At 34.5% G+C, this 14,897-nt stretch overlaps 1 protein-coding gene across 1 annotated transcript; it reads left to right on the forward strand.

Moving 5' to 3' along the window:
* Window positions 1–4,640: 4,640 nt before the first annotated feature.
* LOC117121028 (C-type mannose receptor 2-like) lies at window positions 4,641–14,805 on the forward strand (the record flags this gene model as incomplete). The annotated part of the gene is made up of 4 exons (XM_033266127.1): window positions 4,641–4,928; window positions 6,456–6,575; window positions 10,601–10,861; window positions 14,662–14,805. Coding segments are annotated over 4 exons (813 nt in total), but the record flags the coding sequence as incomplete, so codon positions are not given.
* Window positions 14,806–14,897: the final 92 nt, after the last annotated feature.

Below are 14,897 nucleotides of genomic sequence, written 5' to 3' on the forward strand. Positions count from 1 at the left end.
CTATATAGAAGCAGGGAACAGTTAAATACTTTAACTGTTCCCTGATAAAAGCATCATGGGAGAAAAATTGCCAACTACCAAGCATCATGGGGAAAGTTTCAAGGGCCTGGGGAGAACACTGAATACAACCTAATAAAATACAGCAGCAACAACAATGGAAACATTAGCATGAAAAAATGGAAAAAAAGACAAAGCAATCCCAAGTTAACATCAACTACGATAGCACAAGCAAAAACACAGTGCAAGAAAAGAAAAATAAACGAGGAAAGCATTTCAAAAAAGGAATTGATGAAAAATTCATGCAGAGTTATTCAGTTACTGAATAAAATAATAAGGCCCTATAAAAAATATTATTAGTTTATCACCCTATCTGGGCAGGAAAAGTGATGAGGAGGGGAGGTTTTTTTTTTATTTTTTATTTTGCTAAACCAAATATCACCCTTTTTTCAAAAAAATTTTTTTTCAATTTTTTTTTTTTCAGTACCATAAAAGACATGCGCGCGAGGGTGATAAACTAATAATTTTTTTATTGGGCCTAACGTAAATCGGATTAAATTAATAAAAAAAAAAAAAAAAAAGTTAGAAGCATCAGCAGCACCGACAGCAGCAACACAATTATTTTAAATAAAAGTAATAGTATTTAGTAAAATGTTATCAAACGTCAAGAGTTCCAACGAGATCTGACTGGTCAAAACAACATAAACTGGAGTCAAACATGCAGTTAAGTTTATCATAGTATGCCACTGTTTCAAAAGTGTACTTTCCGATAAATCATTATATGTTTTTATGTGCTTTGTGCATGCTGTACCTAATTTAATTGGCATCCCATACTCGATAATATTAAGGGAATTGTGGCAAGTCTATGTAGCTAGTTGGTCTGTGAAATCTTAACTTGCACTAAATGCCATTCAGCCATGTCCCTTTTCTTTTGGAATTTAAGACCAGGATACTATGCTAATCCCTAAGGAGCATACTCACCAGATTATAGTTACAATGAGCAAAGTATCAGATGACCTAGCATTTAACAACTGATTCAAGTTGTCATAACTACCTAGTAAATACCACATAGCCTCCTGTAGTTTACATAAAATATTGTAATCATATCTAATATTGGTCTTTTTGTTTTGTTTTTTTTTACGCCTTGGATATTGTATAGGGAAATCAGTGAAGTCTCTTAATGATCATATTGATTGTAGTTTAATGAATTATCTTTTAGGCCTATGTCATTTATTATTACGTAATGTTTTAGCCTGTTTGTTTATTTAGTTATTTATTTGTCTGTCGGCATATTTGTTGTGAACAGCCTACAGCCCATATGTTTTACCAGAAATTCATCAAACAGTGTTCCTTTACCTAAGATCTAGAGCTGATTACATTTTAAATTGTCAGGGTCAAAGGTCACAATAAACGAAAAACTATTTTTAAAATTTTTCTACAGCCCATAGTTTTGATCACAAACTTGTCAAACTTGGTCACAATGTTCCATGACCAAAGAACTCATTAACTTTACCAATGAAGCTGGCAGGAGGTTATGTTTTTGCCCCTGTTATTTATTTATTTAATTATTTATTTGTCGGCATATTTGTTTTGAACAGCCTACAGCCCATAGTTTTTATCAGGAATTTGTCAACTTTGGCAGGAATATTCCTTTACCTAAGATCTGGAGCTGATTATATTTTAAAGGGATCTCAAAGCATTTGAAGGTTGAACGGTAAGTGTTGAAAATCAAGGTCACAATCAACAAAAAATTATTTTTTGAAACAGATTTTATCAGAAATTTTTCAAACTTGGCCACAATGTGCCTATACCAAAGATCTGGAAATGACTGAATTTTTAAGGGTCAGGGTGAAAGGTCAAGGACACAATGATTGAAAACCTTGTATAACCGTTTGCCATATAGACATGTGTGAAGTGTACTAATATGGGCTTGCTGGTAAAGTGTAAACAAAGATATAACCATTAATTTCAAAGTGATTTAAATGAAAATAGTTTGGTGTAATGGTTAGAAGTTCAAATCCCAAGGAGTCTATTTTTTTTTTTCAATTATTTTTTTTTAATGGGGACAAAATGCGGGGAAATTTATACGGAGAAGAATTATGATGTGGGCGGAAATATGTGCACTCTCTGAGTGCCCTCTAGTTTTAATTATTTTAATCAAAAAGTTTGTAAACATTGTCGTTGTTTAAGGCTTATTTTTAACAATCGTACTGTAAATGTCATGCAATTCAGCTATGTACCGTTGATATATGAATAAAATGAAATGAAATGAAAGCAAAATTTCCAATATTTCTGTATGACGTGAAATTAGGTTCGAAGTATATATATATGGTTCTACAAAATAGTGTTTTCAACACCAAACTGTAATATTATTATAACGTTCTTATAATGTAATATTGTTAGCTGGGACATAAATTATAGATTGCATGCCATTATATAAAAGTTTTGAGAACACTATAGAAAACAGAAGCTAAGGAGCCATTATTTCCATATCACTTTTTTTTTTTTTTTTTTTTCCATTTTATCTCATTTTATTTTATTTCACACATGAAAAAATAGAATATAAAATTCTTCAGAAAGGTAAATAAATAACAAGGGCAATTTAATCAAATTAAGTGATATTAACAAATTATTAAATTACATTAAGTTATGGTAAGTGAAGATATAGTAATTAATAAAGTAATAATAATGATAATAGTAATAATAAAAATAAAAATAATTTATTCTTTCGCTCACACTTTGTATTTTGAATCCATTTGATTTGATTTGAATTTATTTGGAAAATCACTTAAATACATATGAAGACAACACTTAAATATGTAAATTCAATAGTTTCCTGGATGACTCAAGAAAGTTGTGGGCTTATTTCCATTGGGGTCCATATAATCTAATATAAATAATCTAAATAAATTATACAAATATTTCAATCAATTAACTACACAATAAAACAATTACAATTAAAGGATCTTAACTAAATAACTAAATATCAAAATCTTGATTTGGTTTATACCAAATGAATTACCAATTTGATGACATACAGTAGTTACTAGTGGAGCCTAAAAATTGTTTATGTGGTAAAATGTGCATTGTTGACAGTCAAATGTTGTACAGCTTTGTAGATTAGTATTCCTTCTGCAGTAATGTTGTCTTGCTTTATCTAGCAAATCTGTCAAGATTGACTCATCCTGAATAATGGTTTCATAGGAAGTGTGTTCATTTTGTACTAATTTACAATAATAGAAATATAAATGCTTATGGTTTTAGAGAATTGTATAATTTTAAGTTTTTTTTATTGTAGTTGTTTTTGTGATACAGTTAACAACATAGGTATTGAATAATTAATAGATTGATCACTTTGCACACTCTACATAACTTACAAATTTGCAATTTCTTATTTGATACCACTACTACAAGTACACACAGTTAAGTGGACGTGTATTATTGTAGCTTGGTGCAGTGGGAACCGTTTAGTTTCTTAAACTAGAGATGGGGGCTACAATCCTTTGCTGTGCATTTTGCTTGTATCCTTAAGTAGGACACTCTTCACCCAGGAGTATAAGTTGGGTAGGCCTACCTAGTAGGGTTTGCTGGCTCCTAGGGTGTGTTTCTACTAAATATTGAGAAAGAAACGTTTCTCTTATCATTGGTTGATTATCGGATTAGCAATGTAAGAACCATGTTACAACTGCATTTTGACTCCACATAAAACAGTTAATAGGCTGATACAACATTTTTGAGCTACTATCAAGATGCAAACAATGATGATTCATCCTATCCGAATACTAGCGATGTCGGTAATCAGATAAACAAAGGTTAAATTTTTGTTCTTGCAGTACTTAACAAAATAGAATATTTTGTTTTGTTGTAAAAATTATCAAATGTCTAAAGGTAAAATCATGTAAGCTTAAATTATTGATATGAGAAATATTTTACAATGTCTGATATTCAGTTCATTCAGAGAGATAAAAACAAACATACAAAAAAGCGCACAAACAGATAAAATGTACAAAGAAAAATATCAACTGAATGAACTGAGGAATATACCCAAGAAAGTTTACAAGTAAACTAAATTCCATTGGAGTCCTCAACACAGAAAGAAAACTCTACCTTTGATTGTGAATTAGTATCTAACTTTGGCCTTAGTTTTCCTATTCGTAATTTAAGAAATAATTATGTACTTTATGTTCCTTTTATTAGTCATATTTTGAAAATCGGGTTTCTTAGTAGATTAAGTTCCTCATATAACAATTTAGTTAAGGCCAATCCATTTATTGATATATTTAATTCTAATTTGTCTACAGTCCGTCGTAGCGTTTTAGGCGTGATTATAGTTAAATTCATTATGCTATGTGTGTTTGTTCCGTCTTGTCGTTTGTTAACCTTGCTGTAAGTGGTGGATCTGTGTCTGCGACGTTTTGGCGAAAATTAAATTTTAAAAAATAATGTAAATATGTATTTGATCCATAATTAGTTGAATAATCTAACAATTATCTGTCTGTACTTATAGGCGCATATGCTGTGCAAATCACAATTTGGATTATTAGGAGGGCAAGGTTAATTTCAAACTAATTGTGAAGTAATTTTTAGTTTTTTTGTTGATTGTTTATTGTACAGTAAAATTATTTTGGTGTTACTATTTACAGCTCTTCTCAGTCCACGAAATTGGTTCATTGTTGGAGACAAAATGTACATTATTACAGCGGAAAGACGCAGCTTTACGGAATCAGCGAGGGTCTGCTTATCCTATGGCGCGTCCCTCGCCGTTATTAGTGACGATGAAGAAAACGATAAATTAACTGAAGCTGGTGCATCCTTCAATAGACAAATACAGCTAAAACAGAAGTTAATTGCATTTATTGGATACTACAGGAAAACTAAGAGTCTGACGTCGTGGTCATGGATTGATTCATCGGAAAAATCCTCTTACTCAAGTACGTGTTATCCTCGATTTTTTTTTTTTTTTGCTTGCGACTATTACAATAAAACCTTAATTTTAAAAATATTGCACAGTTATGGAATTTTTTTTTTGTGTAAATGCCTGTTTACACTAATGATGATAATGATTAAGGATAAAAAAGCTAAAAAGGCTATTGTTTCCACACTAGCAGGAATCGATAACGATTTATAGTTTATAAGAATACTTTCACAAATCAAATTAAATGACGTCATAATCATGGAAAAAAAACTATAAAATCGCAGTAGTAAACAATTTAATAATAATAATTATTATTATTATTATTCTTATTATTATTATTATTATTTATAATAATAATAATAATAATAATAATAATAATAATAATAATAATAGTAATAACAAGAGCAATCAATAGATAGTATATCTCCGCCTAATCCAAATCCCTTTCTCTACTCAAATACATAATAGGCATTTTTCGTTTTGACTACGCGCCCAGTCTACTACGAACTAATAGAGCGTAACAGACATCTGCGCATGCTCACAAACCTTACTGGCAAAATCGGCGTTGTGACAGCTTCCGCGACAACCCCAATTTTTGAATTTGGCGTAGTGGCGACTACCCTAAATATTGACCAATCAGATCACTGGATTGTTTAGCAAACTGCTGGTAACTTTTTTGTTGGGGGTTGCAATTTTCATCGCATCCGCGATCGACCATTGTTCGTTTATAATGAATTAATTATTAAAACAAGTAAGTAATTAAATGTTTTATATAAAGGCCTATTTATACACATGCAATAAATGAGGAATGAATAGTCACAACATAAATTTAGGTAAATCAGGGGATAGTGAAAAAAGAGCCTTAGGCCTAGGCTAGCCTAGCCTTGTCAGGGTGGATTTCGGGTAGGAGAAAACACATTATCTGGTGCCGTTAGCTAGGGCATCCGCCCTTGATATCGTGGATCAAGCCTTGCTATATAAATTAAAATACCTCTGTTTAAAATGGTTATTTATTTGTACATCATCGTTGCATTTGGCAAATTGCCTGAGCAGGCCTGGCACCCCTCTTCTCCCGGTAACGACTCTTTTGACACCTAGGGCCTAGGCTAGGCTGGCCTAGCCTAGGTAGGCCTAGATCCTAGCCAACAGCGAAACATCACTCAGTGTTTACTGGAAACTTTTTATTGTGTATACAGTATTTGGCTAAAGTTTTTTTTTCACATTTCCTTTTTCAAATATAAAACAAGGGAACATTGTTCTCTGGTAATAAAACTATGGTCGACTAACTCCCCTCCGTAGGCCTACGTGTGTGCTACGTCGTCGTAGTCGCCTTAAAAAAACCGAAAACAGCTCTTGGTCTACTACGCGAACAGAGTCTTGGCGTTGCCGTCACGCTCCATTAGTTTGTAGTAGACTGGCCGCGTAGTCAAAACGAAAAATGCCTAATAATATTCATGCTACTGCAACGGCCCTCCTACCGTTAATATTGCTCTATGGTCCAGTACAATTATCTTAAATAACGAGATTATGTTTTTGTTTTTAGATTTTTCAGCAGACACAACGTTATCAGATGAAAATAAGGCATGCGCGGTACTTGACTTCAGAGATGGCTCATGGAAGGTTATTCAATGCTCCTATAACACTTTATATATATGTGAAAAAGGTACATTTACGAGTTTGATTGACGACACACAGAAACATTTTAATCATCGACATGGCCGGCGAAACCGTGGGGCCGGGTGCCCCACCCCCTCATTATTTGGCCGAAAATATAAAATATCTATAGAGATGCTCAGAAACAAATGCAAGAAAAGAAAGAGGGAAGAAGGAGGAGAGGGAGGGGAAAAAAGTGTTTATCAAGTCCTCGACCGAGTTACATTTAATCGCAATTCACATTGGCGGATTTGTGGTCAGGGGTCCTGAAAAAAAAAATAAAATAAAATAAAAAATTCTAGACCTACCTTTCCATGACCTGTAAGTTAAATTTTTCTTTTTTTAACAGTAAGAAAATTAGTAGTCGGGAAAGCTCATTTCCCCCCATATAGGAATCAAAATTTTCTCGTGGGAGGACCACCGACTCCCCCCCCCCCACCTTTATTTTTTGGGTTCATCGATTCATGAAAAAAAATAATAGGTATGCAACGTATGTGTAATACCGGTACACACATAATTGGTATATTTACTGTAATAAGAATGACAAAAATTTACCTGACCGTTTTCAAGGAGTGAAAACCTTTAATTTTAAAGAACTTAAAACTCATTAAAAGACGCCTCAGAAGTAAGGAAAGCTCATTTCCCGCCATCTAGGAATAAAAACTTTCCGGGGAGAACCCCCGGACCCCCTTTCTTTTTGGGATTTACCGATTCATGTAAAAAAAAAAATACGTATGCAATTACTCAATTTTGTTTATATATGTATACACACATAATGCCTATAATTTACTGTAATAAGAATGAGAAAAACTTACCTGACCGTTTTAAAGAGGGTAAAACCTTTAATTTTTAGGAACTTAAAAGTGAAGTTATTAAAATCCATTTCAGAAGTCAGGAAAGCTCATTTTCCCTTTCTCTTTGGGTTAATTGTTTCATAGAATCGTTTTCAACAGGGGAAAACATTGAATTTTGAAGAACTTAAAAGTCATTAAAAGACACTTTAGAAATCGAAAAAGGTTATTTCCCTTCTAAGAATTTAAATTTCCCCGAGGGAGAACACACCCACACCCCTTTTCTTTTTGTGGTTTATCGATTCATTGAAAAAAAATAACATGTATGCAACTAATCAACGTTTTTATCTACAGTATGTATACACACATAACAGGCCCATTTAATGTAAAGGAATGAGAAATTTACCTGACTGTTTTCAAGAGGGGAAAAAACCTTGAATTTTGAATGAAGAACTTAAAATTCATTAAAAGACACCCAGCTCGAAAGTCGAGAAACGTCATTTCTCACCATCTAGGAATCAAAATCTTCCTGGGGAGGGTCTTCGGACCCCATTTCCTTTTTGGGAAAAATGTTGACCCCATCCCCTAAATTCGATCCCACATCCGCCTGGAGTCATATTGCTATTCATCTTACTATAGTGCCCCCCCCCCACCCCGACTTTGAAAAACGATTCCTTTTCTCCGAAATAAGATAGGTAGAGTACCGATCGCCTATATTACACTTTTTCACTGCACTCTGCTTACGTGTAAATTCAGTTGGAGAGAATAAAGTTGGCGTCACACGGTCAATTTTTGTCTTCAAATATCCAGAGCAAAAAAGATTAATGGGTGGTATCTGGTTTGAGCCACAAGTCTGTGATTTTACTGCGACCTTTGCTTTAACCTGTGGTCCTCTTGAATATCCACAGTGAGTGAAAAAGTGCTGGAAGGTATAGCACATGTTTTATTTGCCTTCAGATTTTGAGGACATCTGAAAATCATCAGCCAATCACATAGAAAGCATAGACCATTGGGAAAGGGTAGATAACTGCACAAGAATAGATCCAGTACCAGTATACCCTCTTTTATATTGTCCCTGAAATTTCTATGAGGTAACAAGTTATTTATCAAAAATTTAATAGTGTGGATAGGGAATATCAAGTGTCAACATACTCCTGTCAAAATGAAAAAACTTAACCAAAATGTCTGTACTAATTTGTCCGTGTTACTCCAGCTTTAGATATTTAAAGAAAATATCACATCGCTTCACGGCCCCGGGGAAGCCTGCGGTCTTGACTAAGAACACAGTGTGCGACTGTCGGTGAAAGAATTTGTTTGTGCCTAGACTGCTCATCGCGTTTGCCGATGCAAGGTGATTTTAATGACCGTTGGTGGTTGCAGTCTGAAAGAATGCTCGTTGAAAAAGATCGTTGTCGTTGTGACGTCGCAGCAGTCTCGCAAAATGCCGCGCGGTGTGCGCCCAGCTTCAATTAAGCCTGGTTTCCATACAGTCGCTACACTGCGATACAGCAATCGCTACAACATAAGGATAGCCGCTCCTACACAATTGATCGCAACAAAATCCGCAGAGTTACACCAGGTTCAACCTTCCCAATTTTGACAAGGAGAGTAGTGATTACGAACGTGCAATTTAGAAACCTGACGATAATTATAGATGAACTTTGATTATTAACTAGATTTTAACTCGTCACTAAGGACGAGCCAGGTGGTCCGCTTGTCAGGCAAAAGACATCTCTCGGCGCTTAAAATGTATGAATTATGGGAAACTCCCAGGATTTTCAAACAGTGCATGACAATATCAAGCCCGCCGTCCTCTCTCTGGGGTTCTGAAAAAAAATGAAGAAAGAAAGAGGAAGGGGTCAGAAAAACACTCATTTTGACATGATGACGTTATCAAAGTGAAAAATAAATGACACATTGCGAAAGCAAACTGTCTCAGCTAAAACATACTTAAAGGTGGGAGACGATTGATCAAGATAAGCAAGATAAGTTCAATTGAGTATAACAATTATGACGTTATAAATAAATATATAAAATAAATATAAAAAAATTAAAGTACGCTTTCGCGCACGTTATGATATCAGTGTATGTCGACAAAAACACGCACAATAGTATGTTTGATGCGCGCGTACGGCATTGTTTTTGGCCCTAAAATGACTGAAAAAGAATGGAAATATGTGAATACAGTGTCAGAAATCCAAAACAGCTAAAATAAAAACGAAATTTCCAGCTTCAGTTCGCGCTGCACGCCTAAAAATGTGGGCGCGGCGCCAAAAATTTGAAAAATATTGAAATGCTCAGAATGACCTGAAACGTGCTCTAATTTAGTCAAAAGGTGAATTCAAGCATTTTATAATTTCGACGCACACGTACGCGCGTTCTGACGCGCGTGGGTAAAATTTAAGTACATGAAATTCAACTTTCACCTGACGTTTAAGGTCACTAAATATGATTTCGAAATGGCAATTGGTTAGGATGATATGATTGAAAATGTAAAAACGCCAAATTACGCGTATATGACTGGTCATATTGAAAAGCCAAATGTTCCTTGAAGCTGCTATGTGCTTAGCTCGAGGCAATTTTGAGATATCGTGCGAACAAGAAATGTGGAAAAAGCTAGAATAAAAAAAGATCTCTGACAAGAACAAGAGGTGATCCGCTTAGTGAAGCGGATCACCAATTATTCTCTACACCGCAGACATTACCGACCTTGTGTCAAGTTCTGGCCGGCAGACAGGGAAGCAGCCTTGAAGGCCTGTAAGCCGGACTGCTGGGCTTGCCACCTGAAGATTATGCTAGGCCTTATTTCGCGTAAAATGCGGGTTTTAAGATATCCATATTATACTCCGACTGTATATCTCAAAATTTGCTGTCCCAAATGTACAAATTATAAAAATAACAAATTAATTTAAAAAAAAATTCAAAAACAAAAAACAAAAAAAAAGTAAAAAATAGCAAAACAAGAGGGAGATTTGAACCACATACATTCGATTAACGTTACACTTAATACGTGCACATTTACTACTACCGTACACTGCTATTTATAATTGCTAGTATGCACACCTCTATAATACAGCAACCAGCGGATCGAGCGCATCGACTTTTTACAAAGTTATTTTATTATTATTTATATTATTATTATATATTATTATTATTATTATTATTATTATTATTATTATTATTATTATTATTATAATTATTATTATTCCATATATCATTTTCATTGATCATTGATATATTTCAGGACTTGAATGGCATTACTTCAATACAAAGAGATTCATTTACACAACCAGGTCACACTATTATGAAGAAGGTGAAGAGTTATGCAACAAAATAAATTCCAACTTACTGACAATCGATAGCCAAGAGGAAAACGATTTTGTTCAAAATTTCCTTGAGGTCGATCACTCGCAAAACTCTGAGAATCTGTTAAGATATCACTACTCGCATAAAACATCTAAATGGTACCGTGACAGAGCACACACGAATCAGATTGTGTTTGATGGTAATTTATTAATTGTTCGCATTATGATATTATAGAAGCATTTGTTTGTATTTCATTTCCTCCGCCAAGGCTATAGACTATGCCTCGGCTATGGCTAGGCCTATTACTATTATTACTTCATACTTAAACAATACATTAAATTTAAATGTAATATATATAATAACGTTACTGAATAAATAACAATAATTACAACGTGGACATAGTGTCACTACTACAATAATAAGATTATTTTTTCAATCGTGTAATCAATTTTATAAAGTTGGAGTTAGCAGGATTGACCTAGGCTAATATGGCTAACGACAGGTACGCTTTCTCCAATAAAAAGGCTTTTTCTATTAATGAAATGACCTGTACGAAGCACGAGCTCCTGTAGACCTGTCTCTTATACACATCTAGATGTGTATAAGAGACAGATTATATATATATAAATTTTGAACGATACACCGTTTGGCAATTAAATTAAAGCAGCTGATCGTTCACGTTCCTTTTCGCATGCATACGGTAGTTGAATAGCACTATTTATTCATAGGCGGATTCAAGGGGGGCCTCAGCCGGCCTGAGCCCCTCTAAATTTGCCAAATTTAAATTTAAGAAAAATAAGACGAAAGAAAATTCGACTACAATGTTGAGTATACGAGTGCCATTTCCGGCCATCTAGAGGTGCCATAATCATAAATTTTCTTACCTCAGCCCAAGCATGGTGGGGCTGAGGTAGTATAAACCCTCCAGCTGTGAAAAAGTCCCTCTCCAGGTTCCCTCTATTTCAAATTCTTGGATCCGCCACTGGTTCTTGGTGTACAGCAAGTAAGACAGATAATTATTAATCACCCTCATCTGTTTATCACTTGCATATACTTGCATATTCATATAGTCCTATGTATTATATGTATACACAATATATATAAAGGGAGATAAATTCATGTACTGTATACACAAATTGTATAAAGGATATATAATTGGAGATAAACTGTCATCTATTATTGATGACTACTCAAATGTTCAAAAAACCTAAAAGGCTATAATTTTCAATCCAATGCAGTCAGTGATACAAATTCGGAAATGTTGTCTCCATCCAAAAAATATGGCTATGTACCAGCTGACTAAATTTACATTGTACAAATGGAGCAGATAGCTACTGTCATGCGAGAGGTGATAACGCTGTTTTTTTTCTAAAGGTAAATGGTACATCTACCTGGCATCAGTGGAGCATCTTTGTAATTACTTTTTTCCCACCAAATGGAAAGTTTATGGGAAACAGCAGCATCGTTCATGTGAATTGCTGTGATAAAACTCAATTTTCGTTTAGTTTGATTTTGGATTCATCATGGGAGATCTTCTTTGGCAGCTGATGCTCTTAATCTACAAACCAGGGGCCTCCTCTCATTTATGTTGTTTGATGATTTGTTCCATGGCTCTTCACGCTTTTGTTTGGATTCTGCACCAAGTCTGTTGAAGTTAACCCAAGTCTTTTTTTCCAAGTTTACAACCTTTTGGTTTACTGAAAAGGCAGTCAACAAACTGCTAAATGTACAAAGTTAATTGCTTGGACCATCAGTCTACGACCAAAGTTGGTTGGTTCGGGGTGCTGTAACAGAGCTTTTGTAGCATAATGAATTGGAATTATCTGTTTCTTGAAAGATGTAGGTGGAAGATTTAAACTGCCATGATTTACTGTTTTTATTTGCGAGCTCGAATGTTTTTAACTGGTTTTCTCATCGGCAACTATTACAAATCTTATTTCATTTTTCAGAACAAGGTTAACTTTCTTGTGAATCAAACTGTGACTCCATGGAGCAGTGTACAACATGCACCAGAGTACTGCATGCTACAAGCACTGCTGGTGATGTTCAGACTGTTGTAACATTCATCCCATTCAGTCCCTGCTAACCTTAATAGGGTTTACATGAGACTGTGTCTTAATAACCATTGTATTGTTTTGTTGAAGAACTGTTAGGATATGATCCAGTATGATTTTAAAATATCGTAGTACCTAATCTTGTGTCCCCTTGTTGACGAAGCAATTCTTAACTGGAGGATCAGATCAGACTGAGAGTTTTTGGTTTGCTGAGGACAAAGTGACATTATGGAAAGTATTAAGTGCAACTTCAACTTAGGCAATATATGTTAACACCATTCAGTTGGTCTACTACACTGTCCATTACAGATCTCAAGAAGGAAAGGTCTGTCAAGTATTGGAACATCTCAACATTGCAAACTGGTAGACCTTTCTTTTCACTCCGATATACTCCTAACTTTACGAAGTAATTTTTTCACACCAGAACCAAACCAAAGGCATGCCACTACTATAGCGCTGCTGCTGCACAATTTCATATAGGCCTAAATTATTATTATTATTATTATTATTATTATAAAAATATATGTCTAGTAATGGCATGATTGATGTTCAGTACATGCTGTTACACTTAGTATTTGTATGCGAATTTGTATTTTCACTGTTAACAAAAAAAGACGACAGTGGCAAAATAGGGGGGACGTTCCCCTCCCTAAATCTGCCCCTGTCCAACATTGTGGAAACCGAGGAACAAAATGTTGTGGCTATGGCAACTAGACGACCGGAAATGGCACTCACCGTCTTAGGCCTAAATTTGAATATACCTTTTCTCTTTTATCTCCATTTTTTAATTCTCAAAGAAGTTTGGGGAGGGGCCTGGCCCGGGACAGGGTGGTGGGGCAGGTGGAATTAAGGGGAGAAGGTTAAGTGTCAGTGTTCAGTGATTAAGTTATGGAGATTCAGATGGCAAAATATGGTGATATGTGGCGATTTTGTGAATACTTGAGAATAACTTTTTTTTTGCAAAAGAATATTCAGGTGTGTGGGGGAGCAAGATTTCTGGGAGGGGGTTATTTTTTGTGCTCTTATTTTTTCCCAATGCATCACTGATCCCAATATGTGATATCAGATAAAATAAAATGACTGTTGTATGATATATAAATGAATAACGATGATTTATTTGCAATTTTGTTTTGTTCAAAACTAATTTTCGGCAGCGGCCATTTTGAAATTCAAAATGGAGGCCCTAGAAGTGAATAAAAAAAACTGGCAGCCATTTTTTCCTAATCAGTGATTTTTTATTTAGACATGTGTGCAAAGAATCTACTCAAAAAATGTACAAAGTTAAAAAATATGACATAAGACAACAGACTAAAAGTTAACTTGTTTTATTTCCCCACCTAGCTACCTTTGATAAATTTTTGAATTGACGCTATATAAATATTTGTTATTACAAAAATTATATGAGATGGACTTTGTGACCAGTGTTGATAATGTGGAGGAAGCGATATATAAGTCTTACAAATTATTATATCATTATTAAATTTCGGCTAAAGTCAAAGAAAACATATAATAAGAGACTGGGAAGTAAAGATACAAAATTGATAAACAAAAGCTAAAATACATACGTATACGTATACATACGTAAAATAGAAAGAGATAGAAACAAGTTTGTATTATTATTTTTGTGTACTATGATTTGAAAAAAACATAATATCTTTTTAGCTCCTATGAGGAGCTTTATGAGTAGGCCTACTCTGCTGATTGATAAATTAATATATTATTATTGTATGGGCGGCCGTTAGGGTCACTATAATCACTTGGCTGATTAATAATATCTTTTTCGAATGGGCGGCCGCTAGGGCCAATATACTTTACTGCCTTCGTCGGAGCTTTCGAGTTTACGAGAACTTGTTTGTTATTTGTTATAAAGTTAATAGTAAGAAGTATATTTGTTTCTGGAATCGATGTTAATTATGACAAGCTCAAATTACCTTTCTTTCTTCAGCATTTTTTAGCAGCGGGCATCGTCACCCAAGAGATATGAATGTGAATTGTACTGCTCTTGTTACTGGCTTATTTGCAAAATACAGAGGTACCTGGATAGCAAAGAACTGTGTTACGGCCAGTAGAAGGGTGGTGTGCAACGGACGTAAGTTAAACATTCTAACTGCATTTTGACGCTAGTCTTTTCTGTGTAGGCTCAGTTTGATCCTTACATTGATTGTCATTAGCAATTCTAAC

This window comes from Anneissia japonica, unplaced genomic scaffold (assembly GCF_011630105.1).
Source record: "Anneissia japonica isolate Jap-2015-1 unplaced genomic scaffold, ASM1163010v1 scaffold53530_len15952_cov182, whole genome shotgun sequence".
NCBI classification, from domain to species: Eukaryota; Metazoa; Echinodermata; class Crinoidea; order Comatulida; family Comatulidae; genus Anneissia; species Anneissia japonica.